Source organism: Scatophagus argus, chromosome 14 (assembly GCF_020382885.2).
Source record: "Scatophagus argus isolate fScaArg1 chromosome 14, fScaArg1.pri, whole genome shotgun sequence".
Taxonomy (NCBI): domain Eukaryota; kingdom Metazoa; phylum Chordata; class Actinopteri; family Scatophagidae; genus Scatophagus; species Scatophagus argus.
This window is the reverse complement of record NC_058506.1, coordinates 12,980,158-13,006,956: the sequence shown is the minus strand read 5'-3', so window position 1 is coordinate 13,006,956 and position 26,799 is coordinate 12,980,158. Positions and strand designations below refer to the sequence as shown.

General features: G+C 42.2%; 3 protein-coding genes and 1 long non-coding RNA gene across 9 annotated transcripts in view; 3 read left to right on the top strand and 1 right to left on the bottom strand.

Moving 5' to 3' along the window:
- Positions 1-34: 34 nt before the first annotated feature.
- sparta (spartin a) lies at positions 35-7,038 on the top strand. 4 transcript variants are annotated; one of them, XM_046411560.1, is made up of 9 exons: positions 35-238; positions 492-587; positions 881-1,704; positions 3,143-3,337; positions 3,763-3,919; positions 4,152-4,346; positions 4,628-4,789; positions 5,369-5,459; positions 6,272-7,038. In XM_046411560.1, exons 3-9 carry the CDS (start codon positions 907-909, stop codon positions 6,531-6,533), a joined length of 1,860 nt encoding a protein of 619 aa, XP_046267516.1. In that variant the 5' UTR covers positions 35-238; positions 492-587; positions 881-906; the 3' UTR covers positions 6,534-7,038. The 4 variants fall into 4 exon arrangements, with proteins under 4 accessions (XP_046267516.1, XP_046267515.1, XP_046267514.1 ...); XM_046411559.1 differs by having other exon boundaries at positions 469-587; XM_046411558.1 differs by lacking the exon at positions 492-587.
- LOC124071121 lies at positions 4,741-7,635 on the bottom strand. Its single transcript, XR_006845288.1, has 3 exons — positions 7,411-7,635; positions 6,237-6,486; positions 4,741-4,997 (listed from the first exon to the last, which is right to left on the bottom strand). It is a non-coding gene; the product is annotated as an uncharacterized LOC124071121 (long non-coding RNA).
- Positions 7,167-12,107, top strand: ccdc169 (coiled-coil domain containing 169). The gene is made up of 8 exons (XM_046411568.1): positions 7,167-7,377; positions 7,463-7,545; positions 8,108-8,218; positions 8,335-8,375; positions 9,241-9,339; positions 9,806-9,859; positions 10,358-10,434; positions 11,044-12,107. Exons 1-8 carry the CDS (start codon positions 7,301-7,303, stop codon positions 11,258-11,260), a joined length of 759 nt encoding a protein of 252 aa, XP_046267524.1. The 5' UTR covers positions 7,167-7,300; the 3' UTR covers positions 11,261-12,107.
- dclk1a (doublecortin-like kinase 1a) overlaps positions 12,100-26,799 on the top strand; it is a 49,083-nt gene continuing 34,383 nt past the window's right edge. For 2 of the 3 annotated variants that reach the window (XM_046411554.1, XM_046411557.1), the window contains exons 1-3: positions 12,100-15,748; positions 16,348-16,743; positions 17,151-17,500. In XM_046411554.1, coding sequence (XP_046267510.1) covers positions 16,383-16,743; positions 17,151-17,500 — 711 coding nt within the window. In that variant the 5' untranslated portion in view covers positions 12,100-15,748; positions 16,348-16,382. Of the gene's footprint in view, positions 15,749-15,771; positions 16,259-16,347; positions 16,744-17,150; positions 17,501-26,799 lie in introns of those variants that run through there. The other variant, XM_046411555.1, reaches the window with a different exon arrangement.

Genomic DNA, 26,799 nt, shown 5'->3' with positions numbered 1-26,799 from the left:
AACTTGCATCCTTTGGTTTTACTTTGAAAGTGTGACCGGAAGCCGATTTTGTCGCTCAGTTGGTTTGGCGCTTAGCCGTCGGGGGTGTGCCGATTAAATTAAGCCAGTGAGAGAAGTGAACACATTTTGATATATGTAGACTTTTTCACATCTGTTTAAGAACTGTGGAAAAGCGAATTAAGGATACTAAGAGTTAGTTATATTTTCTTTCACGGTATACTAAACTTTGGCTGTTAAGGTAAGCCGGATTTAAAGTTGTCATTTGTTGTCCGTTAGCCAGATATTGATGTCTGAACATGTTGATGTTGATGTTTGAAAAGTTAGCAGGGTATTTGTTGCTCTTAGAAGCACTGATACTGAGCGGACGAATAAGTGTGTAAGCTGTGCTAAGCTGTTTTTAAATGTAAGTATAATAAAAGACTAGAAAGGACTTTCTCAAGAAAGCTCACGCGCTGGCTTGTCGTTCAGGTAAAACCTGATGTGTTTGTTAGCTCAGGCCATTAACAACCTGTGACAGACGCCAACAGCGTTTAAGCCTACATCGCAGAGATTTTTTCCTCACGCTTACTCATCCACTCCGTCATAAGGTAAAAATACCACTTTTAGTAAGCAATGCCACTAACGTCCGGTTTCTTTTCACACCTGGTTTGTCTTAGTGAAAGCTACTCTTTATTCTCACTGTTCCCTTCATCCTTTAATCATGGTTCTGTTTTTTAAATCATATAATCCCAATTATTTCCCATTCAGCTAATTGAATTATTAACTGAAAAAAAACAAACTTTAGTCGACCAAGTCTGCAAACAACTCAATATTTAATGTTTGTGTGTTGTGGTAATATCACTCTTGAGCTCTTCTCTGCTTTCATTCTTTTCTTTTTTAGTCTCTGTATCCCTTCTGCTCCTCAGTATGGCTGAGCCTGCTGAGCTGCTGCTCATCAAGGACCAGTATGAGTTGGCGTTTCATTCTCTGAGCCGTGGGCTGGCTGCTGAAGAAGCCGGGAAAAGAGCGGAGGCCCTGGTGTATTACAGGAAAGGTCGACAGCACCTTACCCAAGGAATGGAAATCCCCGCTGGTGGGGAGAGGCAGCAGGGAGCGCCCTGGGACGTGGCCAGGCAGCTTCAGCAGAGGATGAGGGACACTCTGAGGACTGTCAACTCCCACCTCTCTGACCTGGAGTCCTCTCAGCTGACAACAGAGTGCCAGAGGGGCCGTCTGTTGATGGATCTTCCTCCCAATCTTTATCCAGACCTGGCACCAAACAGTCAACCTCCCCAAAGCTCCCTCCACCATCTCTATCCCACCATACCTGCTAACGCCCAGAACAAAGCCCCAGCCCCCAAAACACCCCCTGCCAGGCCTCCTCGTGCTGCTCTGCACGCACACACTCTCCCAGCAGCAGGAACTGTAGCCATGGCTTACCCAGGGGACCATCCTCCAGCATACACACCACAGCCAAGTGTCGGCCACCGCAGCCTGGCTTACGGTCCTGCTGGAGGCGGACTTGGGTCAGACAAGCAGACTGGAGCAGCAGCAGCAGCAGGAGATGGAAACGAGCTGCTTTTCATCCCCTCTGGGGTGCAGATATTTTTCGTGGCCCCAAATGGGCAAGTTAGTTCCCTGTCTTCTCCAGGATACGTTCGTATCATGGCATTTGACAGTCAGCACAAGGATTCTGCTGGTGGAAGACCCTCTGCGTTCCTACATGTAAGTATACAGTATGTTCTAATAAGTATCTGTATGGGTGTGTGTATGCTAGTAAAGAATTTTCCCTGGGTGTGTGTGCTGTTAGTAAATAACAAACCAAGTCAGGTGAAACCACTAGATCAGTTTTATAAATATAACTCATTATATAGGTGTATGTGCTAGTCCAATAGAAATGTTGTCGTTGTCCTCATGGCGTGTCCTCATGGCGTGTCCTCACACGTGTCCCTTGTCCACCTTGTGATACAATGTGGTGTCAAAACTTGAAAAGATTACTTTTTTCTTTTTTCTTAATAGCTCAATAGGAAATGTTCTACTTATTTGTGCTGAATGTGAATGAATTTGTGCTTGTATTATTTTTATTCCCAATTAATCTGAAAATTATTTTCTTAATTTAATGACTAGTTGTTTGATCTCAGAGAATAGTGTAAGTACACCTGTTACAGTTTTGTAGATCCCAAGGTGATGTCTTCAAATGCTGACTGACTTTCAGTCAAAAGACTAATTGATTGATTGACAAATTCTGTACATACAACAGTTCTACATACAATTTTTCATTGCCTTTATGCGCTAATTGTAATTTTGACCAGATGCTAAATCTTTTTTATTTGCATTTTTGCTGATCTTTTGAATTTATGTTTGGGCTACGAGATTGATCTCAAAAGCTTAATGTCACTTAGTTTTGTCTTGTTTTTGTGTGATGATTTTTGCATTGAGTCAATAAATCTAAAATGACAATAATGTATTCTGGCACCTCTACAAAGCTTGTATTATGCTGCGCTGCATACTGCAACCCATGACTCGATGCTGTCCTGCATTGTGGCCCTGCTTTGTTTCCCAACAAGACAATGGTCCCATTAACAGATGACTCTGCGCTTCTGTTGTGCTGCTGGTCAGTGCCCTGTGCCCTCACAGGGGTCATTCTGTCAGGTGGCATACCAGTGCCATGATACAGCAGCAAGTCTGTATCTGTACTGATGTCTCTCTAGATGACTGACACGAGTGACGATGAGGCTAAAATCCTGTAATGTGTGTTTGGAAAGGAAAAACGGTGGGTCAAAAGGAAAAGGGTTCACTGCACTTGTTGGAGAAAGCATTTTTGTGCCTTAAGAGAGGCTGACTTAACTTTTTGGGTCACAAGAAACTGTCTCTGACATGTAAATTTAGAAAATCACATTGGACATGGGATGATTTTCAGTTTATATCTTACATATTGTCCATTGGAGGAACAAATAAAGACTCAACAACAGAAGCAAAAATGTCCTGCTGTTGCCAAGAATAGTGGATGTGAAATACATTTCTAGCTTAGATTTTAACTGGCTGCAACTGGTGCTCAGTTAGAATGGAAGCGACCAATGATGGTACATGGGTGATGACCTCTGACACAGACGCCTTCTTTATTCCCAGTCTCTTTATGTTTGTGTGTTGTTATGTTTTCAAGGTGTGTGACTGGCTGTACCCGCTGACAGCAGACACCCCAGTGCTACTGGCTACCTCAGGGATCTATATGTTCCCTGACACCTTGGCAGGGACACCAGGGTCCTATGTGGGCATAGTGTTGTCCTCCGAACTGCCTGCTGCTGACCGAGAGACATTTACAGACCTCTTAACGCAGCTTGCTGATCTCAGGATCCAGGTCAGTCTTTACGATCTGTATGGAGAAAAGTTTAGGTTGAGTATTCATGTAGCGAGAGCAACCTGAATAGTATATTTAGAATATTTCTCTATGTCTGAAGAGAAACAGAGGGTATTGAAATTAAACCATTATTGGTAGAGTTGTACAATTTCTTGTAGATTCCTTTGTCTCCCATACATTTGAATTGTCACCTTTTTCACAGAAACACCCATGGTGTTTTTAGACATAAAATATGTGTCACTTTTCTTTCTTAACACTTCACAAAACAGTTGTTACGTTGTGGTTGAAAACATGCTTAGCCAGCTTAGCCGTAGTTTGCAGGAATGTGCGCTACCTGTTTGGGTATATACACATTTTGAAAGCTTCTTACCCCGTCTCCTTTCCCAGTAACTGTTGTGTATATAACTTAATGGCTTCCTCGACAGGGTCCTGAAGAGGCTGGATCAGAGGTCATCAACCTGAGTGAGAAAATCCCCCTTGGTCCCCCAAAAGGGCAAACAGGAGTGACAGTGCCAACAGGGGAGAAGGGAAAACTTCCACTTCCTGGATGGAGTGAAAAGATGGCACAAGGAATCTTGTCAGGTGTGTTTGTAGGTGTGAGTCCTTGAAAAAAGAAAAAAAAAACAATACCTCAAACAATACAACTACACAGTGTCTAACACTGATGTTAAACACAGATGTTCCTGTGTCTGTACCACTGGAGGGTGTTGTTTACCGTTTTTTTTTTTATCCAGTCATTTCTTGATTTTTAGAGCACAACAACAATCAAGGATATTGTATATATGTTGATGTCCATTTAATATTTCTGTTTTAGGAGCCTCCAAGTTTAGTGTAGAGTTTGTAAAAGGGGCAGAGGCCACTAGTAGGGCCATTCAGAAGGGAGCTTCAAAAATTCGGGACCACATCACGCCTGAGGAAACTCCTTCAGAGGTCAGCCCTCACGTCACCAAAAGTCTGCAAGTGGCTAAACAGGCCACCGGAGGTGCTGTGCGAGTCAGCCGGTTCTTGGGTAAGGACTTGTACCAAGAAGGACTAAAAATCATCCTACACAGGATATTGTCATTCATACAAACAACCCAAGGCCCAGACTTCAGTTTCACGCTACTTCAGGCCACAATGATGATAAAAATACAAACTGCTTTTGGATGGTAAACAAATTTAACACGCAACATGAGGAAAACTTGTATTGTTTTTTTTTGTCAGTGTAGACCATTAGTCTCCTATTCTGTAAATTAATATGACTATGTATCTGCATGTATGCATCTGCTGTATAATCGTGCATATTTACAGTTAATGGAGTGAGTACGGTGGCAGGACATGTGGCAGAGAAGGTGGCGCCCCATGTGAAGAAACAGGGTGCAAAGCTGGTCCCAGAGTCCATGAAGAAGAGCAAAGATGGATGTGCTTCCAACTTTGATGGAGCCAAGTTTGTGGCAGCCAGCAGTGTACAAGGTATTTACTTACTATAAGGATCAAGCATGAACTGTCACTTATTTGGGATGGATGATATGTAGTGTGGCACGGTGTAGCACAGTTTAGCACTGTCACCTCACACCAAGAAGGTTCTGGGTTTGAATCCACCAGCCAGGGCCTTTCTCTGCAGAGTCTGGATGTTCTCCCCATGTCTTCGTAGGTTCTTCAGCTTCCTCTCACAGTCCACCTGGTTATTAAAAGTGTACAAGTTATGGGCTATAGAGTATTAAATCATCCATCTTTGCTCACTACATTATTATTGTTTCTTACCCTCGGGGTGCATAAACTACAGGCTATGGGCTAAAATACAAAAAGTGTAAAATTATCAATTAACTTATTGGTATTGGCCATAAGAAAAAGGTAATTATTGGTTATTGGGTGGAAAAAAATTCATATCACGCATCCCTACATTTATCCTCGGACCTTGTCGTATACTATTGTCGTATCATTAGCTCTGTATGACATGTCGAAATATTTAGCCATGTTTTGGCATTTTAAATATTTGATTTAAGTATTTTTAGAGTACTCATACATGTTTTTCATTAACATCTAAACCAGGTTTGTCTACAATCTGGTCCAGTCTGGAGACAGGAGCAAAGCTTGTTGGCAAAAGTGTTACATCAGAGACCGTCACCACTGTGACATACAAGTAAGTTCTCACATTTTCCATTTCTGCTCCTTTATTTTCTTCTTATTAATGCAGTGTTGTAGGTCTGGTTTCAAGCCTATTTCTGAATCTATTTGGTCACTTTACAACAACAGAAGAACTGATCTGGGTCAGAAACCAGTCTTACAGTTGTCCTACTGTATTGCTTTCTTCTTGGTATGTTGGGAATCTGATCTGCTTTCACACTTATTTCTTTTCAGATTTAGGGGCTTAGAGAATGTAATAAACATGCCCACCAACATATGACTGCACGGGGCATAAAGGCGAAGACTTGTAAACTAACAACTGATCTTACTCAGTTACTCTTACTCTTACTCATGAATGCTCTTTCATTCACTAAAATCAAGTCAAAAAACAAGGCAGACTTACTGCAGATCTGCAACACAACAGCTAACACTGGATTGTCTTCTTTTGATTCTCTTTTATCTGGACATATGAAGTATCTGTTTTGGATCCTTTTTTGACTTGTTGTAGTTTAAACTTCTGGTATGTGTCTCTTTCTGAACTAACAGAGCTAACAGGTATGTTAACTGCAAGTAAATGTCTGCTTGCATGGGTGTTACTGCTCTTGCTGTTCACATTATCTGTAGCCCCTTTTCCCTGGTTTATTACTAATAAAACTACTACAAAGTGAAATCTGACTTTTTCTTGATCTTCGGTGTGTTGATGTGATTTACAACAGTTCCAGCATCACACATGACAGTGCTCCAGCGTTTCAATTCTGTACACACCCTCATTTATTATCTCAAACGAAATCACCTTTCTCTGACTCCACCATATTGTCTGCGGTGAAGGTATGGTGACGATGCAGGTCAAGCCACAGACACTGCGATCAAGTCAGTGGTCAATGTCGGTGTGGCTGCATACAACATTGACAATCTGGGCGTCAAAGCTATCGTGAAGACTGCAGGCAAGCACACAGCCAAGGCCATGGCCAAAAGCTCGGATGACCAGCCAGCAGGAACTGAGGGAAAAGAGGAGCACAAACAGGAACAGCAAGCAGAGACAACTAGAAAGGAAGCGCAGAAGAAAGAGCAGGAACAGAAGAAGAAATAGGACGTTAATGCCTCGCTTGAGGGTTTCTGACAGACAGATGGATCGATGCCTTATTGCGAGCAAAAATATTTGAAATAGCCTGAGGCAAAGTGCAATTTCACTTCATAAGCTATTAATACCAAGTTATATTTTTCTAAGTCAAGGGTTATGCTGTTCTTACATGATTGTAAACTTTTACATAAAACTATTTTTTGTGGTAGTGTTTTAAGGTTCTCATACTGTACACTTATGTATTTTGTGTATGTCTTGTTTATTACAAGCCATCTGTAAGCCTATCCATACCAGTGAACAGCAAACATATGGGTTGACCGTATGTTTAGATTTGTATAAAAGTGGCCTGAATAATGTAAAAATATAAATTGCACAATTTGATTGTGAGAAATGCTTTCTTTCTGTAGCATGTTGCCTGAAATGTGCTCTTAATGAGCAAAAAAAAAAAAAAAGGAAAATATGTGCAAAATCTGCTCTTTTGTTTACACACAAACGGACGTGCTGAGCTCTGCTTCGCCGATTACATGTAAATCAACATTTACAGGCCATTAATGCCGGATGTCGAATTAAGAACAAGGGAAATCATTTGTTAAATGCTCGTAACAAATATTTACTGTATGTAACAAAATTATACTTTATGAGTTCTCTGTTAAACCTCGGAAGTTTTATTCCCGCTAATCTTCGCCACTATGTCAGAGGCCACTTGAAAAACCCGGAAGAAGCGGTCTCCATGGAAACCCCGAGGAACAAACTTTTCTTCATTTGATGTCAGAAACATGACTGGAGATGGCGACTATAGTAAGTACGATTTGGCACGACTGCAGGCGGAACTCGAGCAGGAGGGAGAAATGAAGTAAGTGTGTTTGAAGTAAATGTATTACATTACAAATGTTGTTATTTTCCACGGCAAAACGGCATCGTCTGGCTCTTCGTTATAGAGAAATGCTTGAGGAGTCGGTGTCTGATCTGCGGAGTACCATGTGTGAACTGCAAGAAAGACTGCACAGCGTTGACGGGGAAGGTGACGTAACATTTAATTGTTTTTGTTTATGTATGCGCACATAGTATGCTTTGATATATTTAGTTATTTATCACCCCGACCCTCTGTAGCAAAATGTACCCAACAGATGTGTAGGAGCCAAATGCAATGTTATGGGGAAGCAGGGTGAATCTGTATTTGTTGTGGGTACCATAGGGGGCGCTGTGGTCATTCAGGCCATAAAACGGTATAAATATAACGAGAAATCTGGGGCCGTCAGGTGTTGTGTGACCCCGGAAGGGCAAACGGTTTTTGACCGCTAAGACACAGGTGTTGAATGTTGGGCGGATGAATGGACACATTTTTTGTTGCACCGAGAATAAACCTGCTATAATGGAACAGTCAATGGAGACGTGTGGACTCATTCCTGATCTAGTAAGAAAATTTGGACAATGCGTCAAACCCCTCAGGAGCTTGTAGTAGACTAAGCTCCTATAACAAGAGGCTTAAGATAGATGTACCTGCTGCTTCCTGTTGACCCAGTGGCTCTTCAGTGTTGTCTGTAATTTGACTGTATTGAAACGTTTTTTTTCTTATGTCTCAGGAAATGAGTGGAAAACGAGGTATGAGACACAGGTAGAGCTAAATGGACAGCTGGAAAGACAAATGTCCCTCATCCATGAGAGACTGGAAGACCTAAGAGGAAATCCCATGGGTAAGTTTGCAAGCTAGTGGCAGCTTTTACTCCTCAAAATCTTCACTGTGATGAATTCGACCATCTGAAGACATTTTGTATTTTAATGCTTGCACTCACACTCTCATTTTTCACAGACCGATTGGCCTCCATACGATCTTACGATGATATGCCAGTCGTGAGTGCAAACACATTCCTTTTCTACTGAGCTTTTTTCTTGATAGGTTTTGTTGTACTTGTGTTATTTTATTTTGTACCAGCAGAGAGAGCCAGAGACACAGAATGAGGAGAGAGGGCATGCAGGACAGAGAGGATTGTAATGCCAGCTGCTCTGCATCCTCCTGTTGATGCAGGCTGAACAAAGCAAAGTTTAATCGCAGCACTGTAATCACAGGATTACGAACCATGGGAGAGTAATACACACTAATTACTATGCCACTACGCACACACACACAGGCACATGAATGCACACCATACACTGTAAAATTGCTCGGTGCAGTCTAAATGTGTTTGTGTCTGTGTGGCTTAAGGCAGAACTAACAGATGTTCATGAGTGCATCCTTGGAGTGACATAAAGATTGTGGAGTGAAGGTCTGTTAACAAAATCTGAATGTGACAGAAAGACTGTCAGAAGAATAGAGACTATTTTTAATTAGAGCAGTGTGTAAATATTTGGACGACAGTGTTCTGTACATGTCAAGGTATCCTGCAGCTCCGAGGAAAGGAGCTTGACCTTCAGTGTACACATTCATGTATTTGCCCACCTGTTTATGTAACTGATTCTTGAAAAGTGGCATGATGCATGCATGTCTTCAACCCAGGTAATATAGCAAGTCTCATTGTTCTGTAAGCTCAGTTCTAGTGTGTTTATGTGGTTATTGAATAATACATGCTCATTTTTCTGCATTAACTATTCTGTTATTGTTTGATCCTCGTAGACAGCACAGTGCAACTCTAGTACAAAATGATTTGTAATGAGAGACCAGCGGTACAACACCTTCATACATATTTTGTGGCTAATTAATGGAAACGCTTTGCGGCAGGAAGCACTGAGACAGCGCCTGAAGCTCCTGACTGAGGAGAAGTCCGACCTCCAGAGACAGCTGATGGACTGCCATCTCAGAATCGAACAGGAAGGAAAGGTATGGCTGTTTTGGTTAGAGGGTCACAACGCCTGCTGGTCTAGTTTTATTATTCCTCAGACAAGCAGCTTTTAATTTATCCTTGTGATAAAATATTCCAGCTACAAATTACCTTCATTAGCAAAGGATTGAAAAAGATTTGGCTGATATTTTTGTTTTGCGTTTCTTATTTTTTCAACAACCTCTGATTCAAAACTGAACCCTATGCTCTTAGTTTAGCAACTCGGTTCTTTGTTTATTGTTCTGCTCAGCAAACAGCAAGATATTAGTCGAATTAAGGTTTAACACGTAGCATGTGCAGCCAGTAATCCATGTTCTAATCTGTTGCTCATTAACATTAAAGACTCTCTTGAAATGCGCTCTTAACACACACAGACAGCAAATGCAGAACAAGCACTGCACCCATGAGTAGACAGATTATTACTAACAGTTAACAATATGACCCTCTTTTTCTTTCAAATATCAGGCATTTCATAAGACCAATGATGAGAGGCGGGCGTACCTTTCCGAAATTGCTAAGGTAAGCATTCCCTTTCGTCCACATCAACAGTGGCGCTCACAACTACCAACAAGTCGAGAAGTAGCTCTCAAACCAAATCTAGTGACTGCTAATCATTGAGTATTAAATATATGCCCTTCTGAAGAATAGCTCTTGTGGTTAAGTGTAACGAAGTGTAGAGAGCAGACTGATATACCCTCTGGATCTTCTTTTTCAGGCCTAGTTATGATTTCTCATTCATCCTCTAGTGCTGTTCTCCTTTGTTATATAATAGGTGAGTCTCTAGTCAAGCAAAAAAAAATAAATAAAGAAATAAAAGAAGTGAGTCAAGGACTTTCTGCCATATGCTGCACAAAAGCTGGTTTATGCAGGGCTGACACAAAGGCAGTTTCAAGGAAATTCAACTGCATTTCTCTCTCAACACTTTAGAAAATAATCTTTGCACACAGCTAAACACAATGTTTATGTTTCCGGACTGCACTGTCTATAACGACTCATGTACTGTGCCCGCTACCACAGCTGTCTTCCACCCTCGAAAGCCAAAGAAGGCAGTACTTCACCCAGCCACAGAGGGCACCAGAGAGCAAACAGAGGAGGTGAGTGACGCGTAACACTTACAGGTGATGAATACAATAATATGAACAACTGTGCAGTGAGCAAATTATGGCAATGCTGGTGTCTAAATTCCTTAACTTGATACCAGCTTATTTTTATTTCTCTTTGATTTATATGTAAGAGATTGTGTAGGATATTATATACATAATGAGTTCTGACACTTGAGGCATTTTAGCTTAGTTGGCAGAGAGTTCCTTCTCATCTGCAGTTCAGTGGCAGAAAAACATACATACACTAGTGACATACAATATAATTTCTAAAAACGGCATAAGTACATATGAATCAAAAATGGCATAAAATGCCATAAAATGATAATATTTATTTTGTGACTTTCTGTGACTAAATATTTAATTTCTGTGTAAATCAATTTTCTCTGGGATCAGTTAATGTGCTGATTTGCAGCTAATAAAGTAATCATGCTGGACAAATTAACAATTAATAAATGAATTAGATGTATATTGCTTTATTGTTGTTGCCGGGTTTGAAATGAGAACATCTGGTGGTATTTCAGCTCTCTGAAGCGCCTCCATAGAAAATATTTTATATCTGCTACATGTGTCCGCTGAACTAACTTTTTTCTGTCTGTATAGAGGGAAACAGGCCAGCAGGAAGGTGGAGGCTGACTCTAAAAAAGGCAAAGAGAGAGAAGAAAATGGAGGAGGAGGACGTGTGAAAGGAGGAGGAGGAGGAGGAGGAGGAGGAGGAGGAGGTGGGGGTGGAGCAACAGCAGAGAGAGAAGAAGAGAAGAAATCTCAAAGAGGAAGCAGGTTACCCACCCTAAAGTACTACATAAAACACAGCCACTAACTCAAACCTGCTGTTACAGCCTGTTTATTTAGAAAAACAACAACATGTAACTCTCTTCTGGGGATCCTGGAGTGATTACAGTAGAAAACTGTCTATATCATATGACTTCCTATGGTTTTGATCAGGCTGAAAACATTGCAGCTCCTATGTAGGTTATCTCCCGATGTGCCACAGTCAGTATTTATAATTCAGCGTTTATTTTACACTTGACAGAAAATACAGTGTTACACTGATGTTGTGGTTTAAAATGTTACATTTATAATGAAGTCCGGTGTTTATTAATTCATTACTATTTCATTATTGTATTACGTTGTTTACGAAATTTTTCTTTGTTTGACAGACAGGAATATTATAGGCTGTGAGTGTTGTGAGGTCATCTCGTAATGTGCCAGAAGCCTGCTGAGTCTGACATTTCTGGTGTCGTTGCGATTTATTTATTTATTTTTTTCACTGCGCCTCCCACGGCTTGCATTACGTAAGCAGCACCACATCAACCACACACTCCGTATGTGGTTCAACCACAGAGCACCCAGTCACCTCCATTCCACCCACTGACCGCCTTTCTGAATGTAGGCGTAAGAAAACTGCATCCATATGACATGCAGTAAGTGAGCAGGAAAATTGCCAGAAGCGGCTTCGTTTGTGTTTGTGAAGATGTGTTTGCTTGTTGTCAGCCTGAAAGCAATGCATTGAAACAATATCTCACAACACAGGACCTGGTCTTATAACATGAATTCATTGATCTGTAAGTATGATTAGGTCATATCGATTAGCTCCTGGGATATGATTCAAAATTGGCTTTTGAAACAAAGCAACCACAGGCAAAGAACAATTCAGAAACAAGACTTTTATGTCCGAGGCTGATGTGGCAGTATGTTGTAGGTAACTGGCTTTTTAACGATAAGGGACAGTGAACAAAGCCTAGTCTCAACAAGAATCCAATCAGCTATACTGTCCTTTTAGAGTGATAGTAAATACTCAACCAAAATTCCTCACATGAATGAATAAAAATATCATATTTTTAGTGACTTACTGTATATGAATTTGAAACTCCCTGATAGCAGTACTCTAATCTAATTTAGCTGTGACCTTGTCCTTCTCATTTCATTGTGATGATTGAAACACGTGATGTTTCATGGAACTTTATACTCGGATGCAAAATCTTAAACGTTTTATCTCGAAGAGTTTGCTATCAATAAATAAACCAACTCTAAAAAGCATCACCTGATGACATCATCAATCCATATCCTCACACTCTAGTGTCCAGCTCCGGGAGACATTTGTTTCTGTTTGCTGGCATTGACTTTACTGTCTCCAGTCATTGGTACAGCGTAGTGTGAAGTCTTTTTTTCCTTTACAAGTCCACTCGTATTTCTAATATTGTTTGCTGACTTGGTGTACAATCCTAACTGTGTTGCAATGACAGGTTGTTTGTCTTAGATTAATGACGTAATTTAAAGATAACCAGTCCATGTTGCCTTACTGAAAGACTGATTACATTTACAGCACACTACTCTTTCCCTCCTCCTCTTTTTCCCTCTGTTTCACTCACAAGCTCATTTTAGTACAACTCATTTAATCCCGCCCATGAATCACACAGAGCACAGTAACCACCAAGATATCTTCTGCTGACAGGTGAAACACACTGACAAATCACTTTCTGTCAAAACACTACAGATCACACTACTGCTGCCTGCCCATGCTAACTCAGCTAGCTCTCTCTCAGCTAGTGTTCTGCACACAAAGTAGAACATGTACAAGTGCATATGTGTGAGAAACTCATTTGTAAGTGTGCATTCATATGCATACATGTGAGCTAAAAATGCTTGTGAGTTGATTCAGATTCAGCATTAAAACCTGTAAGAATTGCCAGATTGTTTGACTGTCACAGCTGTGCCTGTGTTGGCACACTGTAGTGCGCTGTGTGAAATGGTAAAGATAATACTGTAACATGAAGATGCGGTGATTAGTGACAGAATGGGAAGAGAATCTCGGTCTGTCAACAGTCGGAGTGGGTGTGTTTTTAAATGGGCTGTGAAATTAATACAGATTTCATTTTAAGAATTATTCCAGATGGGATTTGCTACAATATGAATCATCCGTCCATCTATCCGCATCTTAATCGGCTCCAACTTTGTGCTTATTATCATTCACCTCACAAATATGCATTGGCAGAGAATTGTGCTTTTACCTGTGTGTTTTGGTGTGTTTAAAACCACTATAAGTGGAACGCAGAGAGGGTTTTGCCATCGCAAACTAATCTCACTATTCTCTGTATTTTAAATGAGGGATAGCAGATCATAAAACTGTCATATCCACATTAAATGTGCTCTGTATAGTTTAGATTACAAATAAAATAAAATGTGCCACATCGACACATAGCCTGCAGTCACAAGTGTCAGAATTCTCCATCTCTTTATATTCAAGCCAATTGAATCTTGGGAAATTGCCTAGTCATGCTTCAGGAGCAAAAATGACCTCTATTAAGAATTGCCACCATTTTATTACTTGTGGGGATGCAAACTTCCTAAGCCTATATTATTCTGGTGTTATTTATGAGGTAAAATACAAATGTAGATGCAAATAAACTGTATGCTCACACCTTTAAAGAATATTTTATAGTTTTATAGTTCTAGTTATTTTAATGCATGTAAACACTCACAGGTAACAGATGTGACTTGCAGCCGTTAAGACTGGAAATAAGACCACAGTCCTGCTTTTACGTCCTTCACCGTGTCCCCCATTGTTCTTGTGACACGTTCCCCCTCATGTGCCCTGTTTTTTAGATTAATTTAGGCAGCTTGTCAGGGCCTCAGTTTGTGACGCACATCAGGTCCTTGTGTGTGTGTCTGCCTAAAATAGTGTGTGGGGACAAAAAACATTCCTTTACTGCCATACATTCTGATACATTTATATGCATATAATTAAATGAGCATGCCTGCGCGTAGAAACATTCTTTACTGTATTTGACCATTAATATTGAAGATTAGATTCAGTTACTTACTGGATTAAATGATCTGGATGTCACTATGACATGTGACCTTTTAAAACAAACATTAAACAAATGTCGCAAGCACTACATAAATGCAAAATAAGTGAAACTTTACACAACAAAGCTGTGGCATGTTCAATGGGTAAAACAATGGCTTCAACCTGTTATGATAAAAGGACATTATTTTTAAGATTCTGAGGCTGCAATGATCCCCATCACTGGCACAGATTATGTGCTGGGGAACACACATGTGCACACACACATTCACACATGGCTCATCACCAGGGAGTGGTGATGGAGCAGAATTGGGTGGTCTCTGGGGGACAGGAAGTAGGTCAGTGGTCCTTATCTCTTCCATTGCTCGGAGAGACTCCTTCCTGTCATCACATACAAACAAACTTCAGAACTTATAGGGGGAAACAAGCTTATGATAATGAGACCGCAGCATCCCACTCGAGCTCTCAGCTCCCCCCACCCCCACTGCCGTTGCCTGTACGCCTATGTTAAAATTATTTAGACACGAAATCCCAAATTTGTCTTCACACAAGAAAAAGTTGAATTGAGTAAAAACCGTACTGCGTTTGGATCACAGTGAAGGCTGCATTGTATCGTTTGAATCTGTAGGTTTCATCAGCCTCGAGACTCCTGCTGTATACACTGGAGTTAGTGTTAACATCTCACGTGAAAACAGTGTGGGGGGGTTAATTATAATGCTGTGCTTTAAGTCTCAAGCTTTTAATGTGATGGGATTAGCCTCTTCACATTCACAAACTCATATAGCATGTATGTAATGACAATAAAATGTGGCTCAGTCATGACATTGACGAGTGAAGTTAAAAAAAGAAACAAGGGCTAAGCTTTAAAAAGAAAAATGAAATATTGCTCCTCTTAATTAAGCAACACAGTGATGTGCGTTTAAAGGAAAAGCTCTTAAATTTTCATGTGGTGATGAGGGAAGCTGGGGGGCACCCAATCACTCACCCACCCACACAAATACACTCACACACACCCCACCACCACCCAGCCAGCGAGCCAACGCGTGTCTTCGGGGTTGGGTGGGTGTGGGGACCATGCAGGATCAGAAGCACCCCCCCAGCACGGGTGGGAAGCGTGGGTTTGCATCCCAATGAGGGGTGGGGGCGCTGAATGAAAATCACGACAGAGTGACGTGGAGGAGGAGGAGGTGATGAGAAAAGAGAATGGGAGGGGAAGCAGCTGCTACCTAGTTCATTTCCAATCCAGCCTCTGCTTCTTTTGCTCGATACGCACACAAACACTGGTGTTTGGTTGGTGGTGAGGCACATCAACCGGACAACAAAGGGACACACTGTCGGGGGAGGGGGGCTCACTGCAGCCAGGACAGGATCAGGACGTTACCACCATCCAGTGTCAGCGACCAGCTCACTGAACTCTCTTTTTTCCTCCACACTCACTGGGAAATAAAGCATCAGGCAGTCTGGAGGTGACCGTCACAGAAGCGTTAATTGCTCACGTAGGTAAGTCTGTCAGTCATCAGCTGATGTAAGTGATTATTTGTCATGTGTACCGCTGTCTTAAAACACACTTCTCGCTTCATTCTTCATCTTGTTTTAAACAATACGAATCTTGATTCCATGAGTACAAAGTGAAAATATATTTTCTAGATTTTAATCATTTTTCAAGTTGTATGTTTTTGTGTGTGCTGGGGGGTGAGTGTCACAGTTTTATGTTGCGCCACTCCCGGTGAGGGCTGCTGTTCGTCCGGCTGTGCGCGGAGGTCCTGAATATTTATAAAGAGGGAAATTAAGAGGCTATTATCGATTCGTGACTGCCGCTCTCTGTCCATCCATCTGCGCGTCAGCGTAACTCAGGCGCTCTCTGACAGACAGTGTTCAGCCGTCATGAAGCATGCTGTCCACTGCTCGGCTTAACAGCACTTAATCTGTCATTAGAGGGTTATTTTGAGAGCGTACACTCAGCGACGGACACCGGCTGGCTACTTTATCAGCAATCCAGACCTTTCCACGGTGCGCCTTCCTCTGCGCCCTCTCGTTTTTGTTTACTTTGTCGTAGGTGAAAACTTTTCACAGCATCCCTCTTGTTCTGTCGCCCTCAGACAGTACAGCCGTACTCGTGAGCCTCAGCAGCGAGATGGAAATGGAGCATTTCGACGAGCGGGACAAAGGTCAGAGGCACAGTCGCTCCAGCGCGAAGATGAACGGGGTGCCGAGTCCCACGCACAGCGCCCACTGCAGCCTGTACCGCACCCGGACCCTGAAAACTCTCACCGCGGAGAAAAGAGCCAAGAAGGTCCGGTTCTACCGCAACGGAGATCGGTACTTTAATGGGATAGTGTACGCCATCTCCACAGACAGGTTCCGGACCTTTGACGCCCTGCTGGCGGACCTGACCCGCTCCCTGTCCGACAACGTCAACCTGCCCCAGGGAGTCCGAACCATCTACACCCTGGATGGCTCCAAGAAGATCACTGCTATTGAGCAGCTGGTAGAAGGTGGGTATAGACCATCACAGCTCACTTAATTTGGATGACTGCACTTAAATGAGGAGCTTTATGTGACCAAGGTGCTTTGCAGGACTGTTCCTTGCATCCACCTGGAGTCATGCAGTCTAAAGTCTAGTTGGGCACATCTGTCCGTCTGTACATCTCTTCCTCTCTCTTCAAGAAGACATCTGCTGTATAGAGTAGCAAACTTAACTATCCCATCACTCTAAGTTTTTAATCTTTTTATCGGTTGTGTTCTTCATCTTCTGCCTGCTGATGCCAGAACAATAGTGATACTGGCTGGTTATCAAAGTAGCCAGTATGTGCAACTGTATCTGCTCACTTTCTTTCCTTTCTTTATCTTTGTCTAACATTTATCTGATTAATCTCTCCTTGCCATCCCTTAACCCCAACAGGTGACAGCTATGTGTGCAGCTCCATTGAAGCCTACAAAAAATTGGATTACACAAAAAACGTGAACCCCAACTGGTCGGTGAACGTTAAGGCGTCGGCGGCGTCCTCCCGCGGGCCTCCTTCTCTGGGCAGCTCCAAGGCCGGGGCCCCCGAGAGCCGTGAAATCAAGGACTTCATACGTCCCAAGCTTGTGACAGTGGTGCGGAGCGGAGTGAAGCCCCGCAAAGCTGTGAGGATCCTCCTGAACAAGAAAACTGCCCATTCTTACGAACAAGTCCTGACCGACATCACGGATGCCATCAAGCTCGACTCCGGTGTGGTGAAAAAGATCTACACGCTGGAGGGCAAACTGGTGAGAAATCCAAAATCTATTTTATTTTAATGGGTGTAGAGAATAAGAATTTAGCACTAGGCCTTTTTGTTGCTTTAAGAGGACATCACACATAGCTTTAACTTGGTTTTGTCTTGGCTGGTAATACTGATTGTTAGTGTGCATTCAAGGTAGCAATATTTCTAAATGTTTTTAAGGCTTCCAGTCTAGGTGCAGTCTCTGGTAGGCCTGATGTAGGTTGGAGTTGATGTATTGCTGCAAATGTCACACATGATGAGTCATTCCATTGAGAGAAATAAACCAGACACTGAGAAAAGAGAGAATTTTTCTGTTTCTGTCTTGGATGTGGTTTTACATGCAACAGAGAGATTCAGCCATCCGGCTCTCCTGGAGTGGTTGTTTAGCACTGGTTTTGCTTGAAGTAAAGGGATCAAAATGGCAAAATATTTTTTTGACCAAGCTCTCATTTTTCTTTCACTGGCCTATTCTGAATGAAGTGTCCCTGTTCACAGCCAGAACTGTGACGAGAAAGAGCGTCACAGAGCCCGAAAGAGGTCAGGAGAAGGTGAAGATGAAAGAAATCTATGAATGGAGTCTGGGTTCTCACCCACGCTGTAGTGCTGTGTGCCGGAGCTTTGCCTCCTAACGTGGAAATACATCAGAGTCACGGCCCCCTTGATAGTCCGCCCACCCATTCAGCTCCCTCTCTCAGCTGTGGAGGGAGACACTATAAAAAGGACACAGTATTGTGCACGCAACTATGAAAATATTCTACACAACAACTATAAAATGTGGAAAATTTCTCTGTGTGGGTGCATGATCATCTTCGTATTTGTTACAGACACAGAAAGACAGAATCTCTGCAAGCGTGTCAGGGTTTAAGGTTATATTTAGCTCTCTGGTGTTTTCCTCTTTGTCTTTCTGTCAACCCCTATCATCACTGTGTCTGTCAGTCTGTCTGCTGCTCTCTCTAGGTCATGTCAAAGCTCCAAGTTATTGAATGTAGCGCCACAGAACCACTTTTCTCCTGGCTGCAGCATCAGAATGACACCAATATTTTGAAACAGATTGCATTTGACGTCAAGGGCGTCCTACCATTTTCTGTTGTATAGCAGTAATCACATCCTAAACGGCCAATTTGTGAGTCATTCTCATGAATATGGTCTTTGCCCAATGGGCTTTTCAGTCTTAATTGCTATTTTAGAACTCTGTGTTACCATTTATCCCAGTTCTAAAGATTAATCTTCTTGTGTTGGCACTGGCACGTCATCCTGTCTCTGAAGCCCAGCAGTCTATTTTACTATCCACTGTTAACCTGGTAGGAAGTCATTTTAGGTTTCCTGATCTGACCTGCTGTTAGATCCCAGCAGCCAATAAAATTACAGGATCAGGTTTTCCCTGGGAAACCCCCTGCTGGGGATTAAACTCATGCTTTTGCACAATGCCCCTGAACTCTGTGGTCGCCGTTGGTTACGGTTATCTTGTAGATCACACAATATGTTCTGCTCTTGCTCGGTTCACCCCTCTGAGATTGGAGGTAAGACTACTAGTATGGTTGAGCTATTTTTAGACACATTATTGATCGGGCCTGTAGGCATGGTAACACATTCACTGCCAAATTGGCTGGGTTGGGCTGAGTGCATGTCCAACCCCTTCTCGTTTTTATGTGCATTTGTGCATGCATGCGTGGGTTAATAAATGTGTGAAGGCTGGTAATTATTTTTATCAAGAAAACAGAAAAGTGGGAGAATGAGGCATTCTAAACAAGGATGCAAATTAACGATGAAGAAACAGATTTGAAAGGGGTTAGAAAACTGGACTGCTGCACCTTCACGCAAAGATTACATGTATTGAGAGGAAAACCTGGACAAGACTTGAACAGCCTCCTGTTTCTGAATGGGTGAAAGGTCTCGGAAAAACATAATAATAATAAGCTTGTAGCAAAATTAAACCCCCTATGAAATGCGGTTAATCCATGTTAACTTGACCATTACACACACACACACACACACACACACACATGCACACACAGTCAGGCCCAGTATAACAGAAAACACACCTTGGTGCAATTAATTTAAAGCAGTATGATAAAATCAAACTTGTTTTATGAAGTAATAATAACAGTAACAATTATATAAGCTATGTCTAGATAAACATCTGAATGAAATACAGTAACTCTAACATATGGATGAGTGAAGGGAGGAGGAGGTTAAGGCCTATCAAATATCAGGAATGTGCTAAAGGTAATTACCTGAGAGCACACTGGAATAAGGTTTAAGGGTTAAGTAGAGTGTGTGTGTGTGTGTGTGTATATATGTGTGTGTGTATATGTGGACACGTGCATGCAGGTGTACGCACTTGTTTTTTTATTTTCTTTGTGTGTGTGTGTGAGAGAGAGAGAGAGAGGGTTGCTGCTGTCAGCTGAGTCGTGTCAGTCATTCAGCCTAGAGCATAAGTAGGTTTCTGGGCCTGGCTGCTGGTAACGCTGAGTCCCAGCAGAGCTGCAGAGTCTAGAGAGAGCATCTGACAACCGGAGCTCAGGCTCCTTGCTTTCATTAACCCCTGTAATGAGGCTAGAGACAGTGGGCCAGGACTCATCGTATATGTACATCCACATCCACATTCTTCTTCTCTTGTCTCTTTGTCTGCTATTTTTTTTTAAAAAAAACATAATCACTATTAATTTATTTCACTCTTTTTTGAAAGTAGTTTTTTATTCTCAATTTCACTGCAGCGAAAGTGTGCCAAGATGAATAATGGATCATGTTTTTGGGATCTGAAGTTGGGCCCAGAGTTCATCTGTTTTCAGCTTCAGTCTCCTGTCAGTCCTCTCATTATGCCTCTTCATTTATGTGTGTATTGATATGCATATAGGCCATCTGCATTTTCATTTGTAACTGAGGGCTAGTTGCCATACAATAACTGAGTTTTGCATTTGATACAAAAAGAACATTATTTGTGATACCTTGCTTTGAGGAGCATACTTCTGCACAACTCTTTTATTTTACAAAAGGACTCAAATATTAAATCTTATCTATACACAAGCAACCATACAAGAACTTTGCCGAAATGAAAGAGAGAATATCACTGAGGTTCAGTAACCATCTGCAGTGTAAACACCTGCTTATCTGAAATAAAACAGTGGTCTCGCTGTTAGAGCAATTTCTTTTTTCTGTTTGGGAGAACAGGTAATAATGAGATGGGAATAGAGAAGAGGCTACATATGACAGGCTGTGGGCATGCCTCTGTGAGCATCTGATATGTGGCATATACTCACTTTTCCTGTGGGGCGCTTACTCCACTGCGATCGCTTTGGATATCGTATTTCTGTCTGTAATATGAGAAACCGAATGAGAAAGAGTATATCAAGTTCCACCCCCTCCCCCACCGTGATATTAATTTTCTCGCTATCTGAGGTTTCACTCTATCTTGGTGGTATTTTTAGTTTTGCCTTTGGAGCTACCGCAACCTCATATTTCTCTACAATCTCTTCATCTTGGCCAGTTTCTGTAATGATCTGATCTAGTTGCCTGGGAACCGGCCAACCTTCTGTGATGTCATACAGGAGCACGATGGGATGGTGTAGCTGGACTGGTCTGATCAAGCAGATAGACGAGCCGTAAGTGGCTTAGGACACGGACATGGCTGGCCTATTAATACATCTAAGCTCTGTTTACACACACAGACACATTCACGCACACACACAGACAGACACTAGGTTGAAGCCCAGCTGCCAGCCTTGAGCCTCGCACGACACGCACACTTAGGCACAGATAGAGACACACACTCTTTTTTTAATGGAGTCATCTAGATTTGTGCTTATGCATCACTAGCCATTAACTGCAGGCAATTATTAACCAGTGCATGAAGTGATGCCGCTTAGTTATCTCTAAGGTCGGGTGCATTCTGTTTTTTGAGTGTCTCGTTAATGTGCTCTTTAGTGTTTATCTGAAAGGGGTCCACATGGCCAAGAGGTATGATTCCCACAGTGATCGCCCATGCTACAAATAAAAGGCCAAAACCAAACAAACAACAAATGAAGTCCCAGAATGTTTTCCACCCCAAATACTGTATGCATCAAGTTACAACAGGATCAGATTGGAGGGCTGTTGGTTTGTCAGCCAGTTGGTTGGTCAGTCCATGATGGCGTGAATGAATTTTGTACAGATGTTCATGATCCCCAGGGGATGACTTAACACTACCAGCATGCTGACATTTTTGGCTTTAAATGAAATACTGTGAACTTGGTTGGTTGGTTGGTTTCATCTGCATGTTTGTATTGTCTTTGTTAGCACTTCTTGTCTACCTCTTATTGCACTCATAACATCCTGGCGTGTTTTGCACTAATTAAAGGGCTCATGTTAATTAGAGGTGATGTGAAGGAGAAGAGTGTGGATGAACCACTTGTTCAGTATCTGCAGTGCAGCTCTCACTTCTCAAACCGCACTGTTGGCCTGTTCTTCTCCTTGTTGGCAAGGCTGAAGAGCTTTTAATATCCTTTTATCTTCCTCTTCGGTTTTTCTCTGCAGCCTACTTCCCTCCGTGTTTCTCATTTCCTTTTCATTTTTTCTCCACCCTTTACTGTTTGTGCTTCGCTCTCCATCTGCATCACTTTTTCTCCTCTTATGTAATGTTTAGTTTTCACCCAATCAACAAATTCATTCTTGTCACATCCATCAGCCGTCCTCTGATCTTCTTTCTCTCACCTTCCTTTTGCCATCTTCATTTTTTTTTTCTGTGTGTCTGTCCGTTGCTCTTGACATACAGTTGTCTTTATGGCTGTTTAGTCCCCATTTAATTATCAGACTCGGCATGTGCTCCCAAATCCAAGAGCTGCAGCATATGTCTTCGCTCTCTCCCCCACTCCCTGTCTGTCTCTCTCTCTCCTCCCTCTTCTGCCCTGTCTGTCTCTCTGTGCGTCCATCCTAACTACATTTGTCATACATTTGTCTTTTCCTCAGTTTGGCTCTCATGCTTTCCTTATTTTGTCCCCTCCCTGTCTCCTTACTCCTCGCTGGCCTGTATCCAGCTCTGCAGGGACTGAGCGTGCCACAGAGATGTCACTTCATAATTTTGCATATTATGAAGGGCAGGGATTTCAAAGCATTTAGTTGCCTTTTAGTTTTTATTTGATGGACGGCATGTCAGTGATGTCACTTTTTGTTCTGCGTAGGAACATCGTGGGAAGCAAGGTCCATCTGCTGGTGCTGATCTGCTGAGTCACAGCTACTCAGCGCACCATCGTGTATGTGTGTGTAGGGGGGCCATGAAAGTGTGTCGTGCGCCTAGTACACAGTGTATTTGCAGTAAATGACACTGATAATAAATGACTTGTAGAGCGATGCTCAGCAGAAATCTTCAGGTGATAAGCAGCGTAAGCAGGTTATTTAGGATGTGTGGTTTCAGACTGGCTGTTCCTCTGTCTGCATCTCGCTCTGTTAGCTTGTGTGTCTGTTTACAGCAGAGAGTGACTGAGCCAGATTGGAGGGCTGTCTGTAGTCAGAGGATCTGCTGCCAAGTTAGAATCGATGGCAGACGTTTCCAGCAGTGGCAGACTGTTGAGAAACTAGTCACACCACTACTTCATCTCACACACACACACACACACACACACAATGTCTGACTCACGTACTTCCTGACTCACTCACTCTCTAATCTCTCAACTGAATCTGTATTTGAAGAACTGCGTCCCAGCTTACTGCTTTTAGTTGCTTAAGGAGCCCAGCTGACATATCTAGACCGTCACAGGTTTTGTCTAATCATGACTCGGTGAGGAGGGAGGCACTGAGAAGCCAGGCTGTATATATGTATATATATATATATTATGGCATGCCGTTCAGGAAATTAATATTTGAATATATGGAATGAAACCTCGAATATATGGAATGAACCTTGAATATATTGAATGAAACTCTGAATATATGGAATGAAACCTGACTGACGTCATCATTGCTGCCATCTTGTATCTTTAGCTATGTGCAGCGGACAGCAGAAAAGAGTCAGCCAGCACGGCATATATTCAAGGTTCATTCCATATATTCAGAGTTTCATTCCGTATATTCAAATATTAATTTCCTGAGCGGCATGCCATAATATATATATATATTTTTTTTTTCAGTTTAGTCCTCATGTTGGTATTTTTAAGTGTATTGTCTTGTGTTGCACTTTACTTCTGTTTTTAAACTTTATTTTGGGGGGATTTTCATTTATTGAGCAGTGATAGTGAAGAAGTAGACTGGAAACAGGGGAGAGAAACTGAGTATTACATGTTGAGACAGACTGATTGTTGGCCCTGCAGATTATTGGGTCCTATATTCAGCCTATTTATGATTACAGGATTTTTGTTTTTACTGCAAATGTATATTGGCCTCACATACTGAGTATCAGTCTCTGTGATCACTTAAAAAAGGTATCAGCACTGAAACAAACATTTTGGTATATACCTAATTACATGCAACATAAGTCCCCCTGTTGGAATTGAACCGACGATGTTGTAGCCATTTGGCATGTGTTGCCACTAAAGAGGACTAAATGTACAGTAAATGTAAAATTTTGTCACAGTTAGTTTTCAATCTGTGTATGGAGGTAATTCAGAGCAAACAGATATTGTACTGATAGAGATGAAATTATAGTTGCTTGCCAGCAAATGAATCAGCAACAATTTTTCTGAGCAAAATTCCTTCCAGCCTGTCAAATGTGTATATTTACTGTTTTTCTTTGTTTCCCATGATATTAAATTGAATATCTTTCAGATCTGTTGGTGGGACAAAACAAAACATTTGAAGGCTGATCAGCAGAGTAACAGATCGTGGAAATAATCATTACTTGCAGCCCTGCTTCTTATATTCAGGTCACATAACTAAACTAAGAAACAAAGGCACTAACAAACTCACAAACACACACACCCTCCCTCCACCTGCCCTTTCGCACAGTATTCTTCTAACCCTCTGTGGGGCCTTACTTACAGGTTCACCACTCTCACAGAATATTTCAGTGCTCACACACACACGCACACGCACGCCCACACACGCTCACGCATGCACACTCGTCCTTTAATTATTAGTTAATGCAAACAGACTGAAGGCAGGAACCATCAATAAAGAGGAGATGAAAGAAACCAGTGAAGGAATGAGCTATTTGGGTTAGAGGAGAGAGAGAGAGAGAGAGAAAGAGAGAGAACTTGACAAATCAGATCATGTGTGTGTTGAGGGAGTTGAGGTTAAGAGCAGGAGATCCTCCTTAGGGCTTGGGAGAAGGAATGGAAGTTGAGCCTGATGCCACACTGTGTCCCATTTATGTCCTTTTGGGAACAGTGCTGCATATAATGCCTTACTGTGTTTGATGATTGCAGAAAGTTTGCTCCCTTTAGACAAATTGAATGACAGGAAAACGCACTCTGCGTGAACCTGAGCTCCAAAACACATTCTGCTTTCCCCCCCCTGGAGAGCAGAAGCGGTTGCGTAAGGTGTTATGCAACAGAGCAGCCAGCCAGTCTGCTGCGCTGGTTTGAGGTGAACGCTGTAACACCAGTGCCAATTCAGCCCGCTTCGCAGTTAATTGGCCTTACATCACCGCTGCTCTCTTTTCCTTTGTTCTTATTTATTTATTTTCGCTCTTCCTGACTTTCTTTGGTTCGGGCTCTTTCAGTCATTTCCCATCCCTGCCAGTTGTCTGTCTAATGAAACATAGCTGTGCGCCATGTGCTGACGGAAGCAGCGGGAGGTCACAAAGGAGTGTGAATTCTCCCTGGGGGTGCAGGTGGTTTTTGTGCTTCGCTCTTGCCTCTTTCAGATCAATTTCCTCTCGTCAGCTGGTGTAGCTCTTTGCCTGTCTGTGACTGTGTCTCCTTTCAGCCTGAGAGGAGATTATTTAAATTCCCCCTGAGTGTAAGGAAATGCATTTTTGCTGTGTGAATAAGATTTCTTTCTGCAGATATTTTATAGGTGACAAGGGTAACCGGGTTTTTGACCCGTCAGCGCCTCTAGTACCAGCTGGTAGCATGTGTTGAGCCAGATTGATCTATGTGCTCTTACATGGGTGAATGTCTTTCGTCACATGCTGGCATGTGCTGTTAATTCTACTTATGTAATCATCAAAGTGACAAATGCAATGTCATCATACAATGAACATGCAGTACTTCAGTGAGTTGTTAATGCAGATATGTTCATGTTTTAAAAAACAGTCACTGTTTATTCCTGTCAAAGTGCTGCCATTAAAGTACAACAAAGAAAATGTCCCCCCAAAATAAACTGCCCTGTTCATTGCAAATCAGTTTAAAACCTATGTGGTCATATTGATCATGGTCCCACCCCTGAGCCACAGTGATTCTGAAACACTGATGATGTCTGCTGCTGTATAAAAATTCAAGCTTTGCCAGTCAGTTTTCATTCCTCTGCTCCTTTTCAGCCCCTCTCCTCAGAGGCTCTGCGTGTCTGCAACAATTGCTCTGCCCTTTCTGTTTCTCTCCCTTTATCTTGTATCAATACATCCATCTGTTACTCTGTCAGTCTTGCTGGTCTTGCAGCGTACATCTGTCTGTCTCTACATCCATCCATCTGTCTGCCTCTTCAGCCTCCCTGCGCTAAGTGTTTGAGAGCAGCGCGGCATGCCCTGTCGACCAGCTGCAGTCGATTCAGCACCGTGGACAGCTCCACCGGCCTAATCTCCCCTGGCAGAGTGCAGCGACAGCTCGTCCCCTCTAAAATGTGGTCTTTCTGTGGGCAGGATAATGTTGACCTCACCATGTCCTCTGTGTAACCACTGTGGCTCTATTGTGGTGCAGGAGATTAGTGGCTGAGTCTCCAATCTCTTTTTCTGGCTTGGTTTTTTTTTTTTCTGACTATGTGGCTGGTTGTTTTATCCTCAGAGAAATGCCTCTGTTTCTTATCAGAGAAAGATGACTGTTCAATTCAATCAAATGTTTGTGTATTCTAACTACAGCTGTGACCAGTGATTTTTTTTCATTATCAATTAACACAGTTAATTTTATGATCAATTTTTATAGTTGTTTAGTCTGTAAAATGTCAGAAGGCAATGAATAATGACCTGAACAAAGTCTTCTCTTGCAGCAAATCCTCACAAACATTAACGTTTGTCCACCATAAATGACTTAAACAATCACGAAAATTGTTGACAATTAATTGTCTGTTGATCAATTAATCGATCACTGTTTCAGCACTAACTAAAATCTTCATTGCTTGGCAAGCAATGGAGGTAAATGCAATTTACTTGCATGTGTCCACACACGTTCACACTTCAGCTACCTCTGAGTGGCTGTCAGAAACTCCCACTAAAACATGAGGAGCTGACAGATGAGTCCT

Coding starts and splice junctions, on each gene's coding strand:
- sparta (XM_046411558.1), top strand. CDS start 907: ATGGCTGAGCCTGCTGAGCTGCTGCTCATCAAGGACCAGTATGAGTTG. Junction 4,790..5,368: donor GGCAGCCAGCAGTGTACAAG/GTATTTACTTAC, acceptor CATCTAAACCAG/GTTTGTCTACAATCTGGTCC. Junction 5,460..6,271: donor GTCACCACTGTGACATACAA/GTAAGTTCTCAC, acceptor TCTGCGGTGAAG/GTATGGTGACGATGCAGGTC.
- ccdc169 (XM_046411568.1), top strand. CDS start 7,301: ATGACTGGAGATGGCGACTATAGTAAGTACGATTTGGCACGACTGCAG. Junction 8,376..9,240: donor CTTACGATGATATGCCAGTC/GTGAGTGCAAAC, acceptor GCTTTGCGGCAG/GAAGCACTGAGACAGCGCCT. Junction 10,435..11,043: donor CCAGAGAGCAAACAGAGGAG/GTGAGTGACGCG, acceptor CTGTCTGTATAG/AGGGAAACAGGCCAGCAGGA.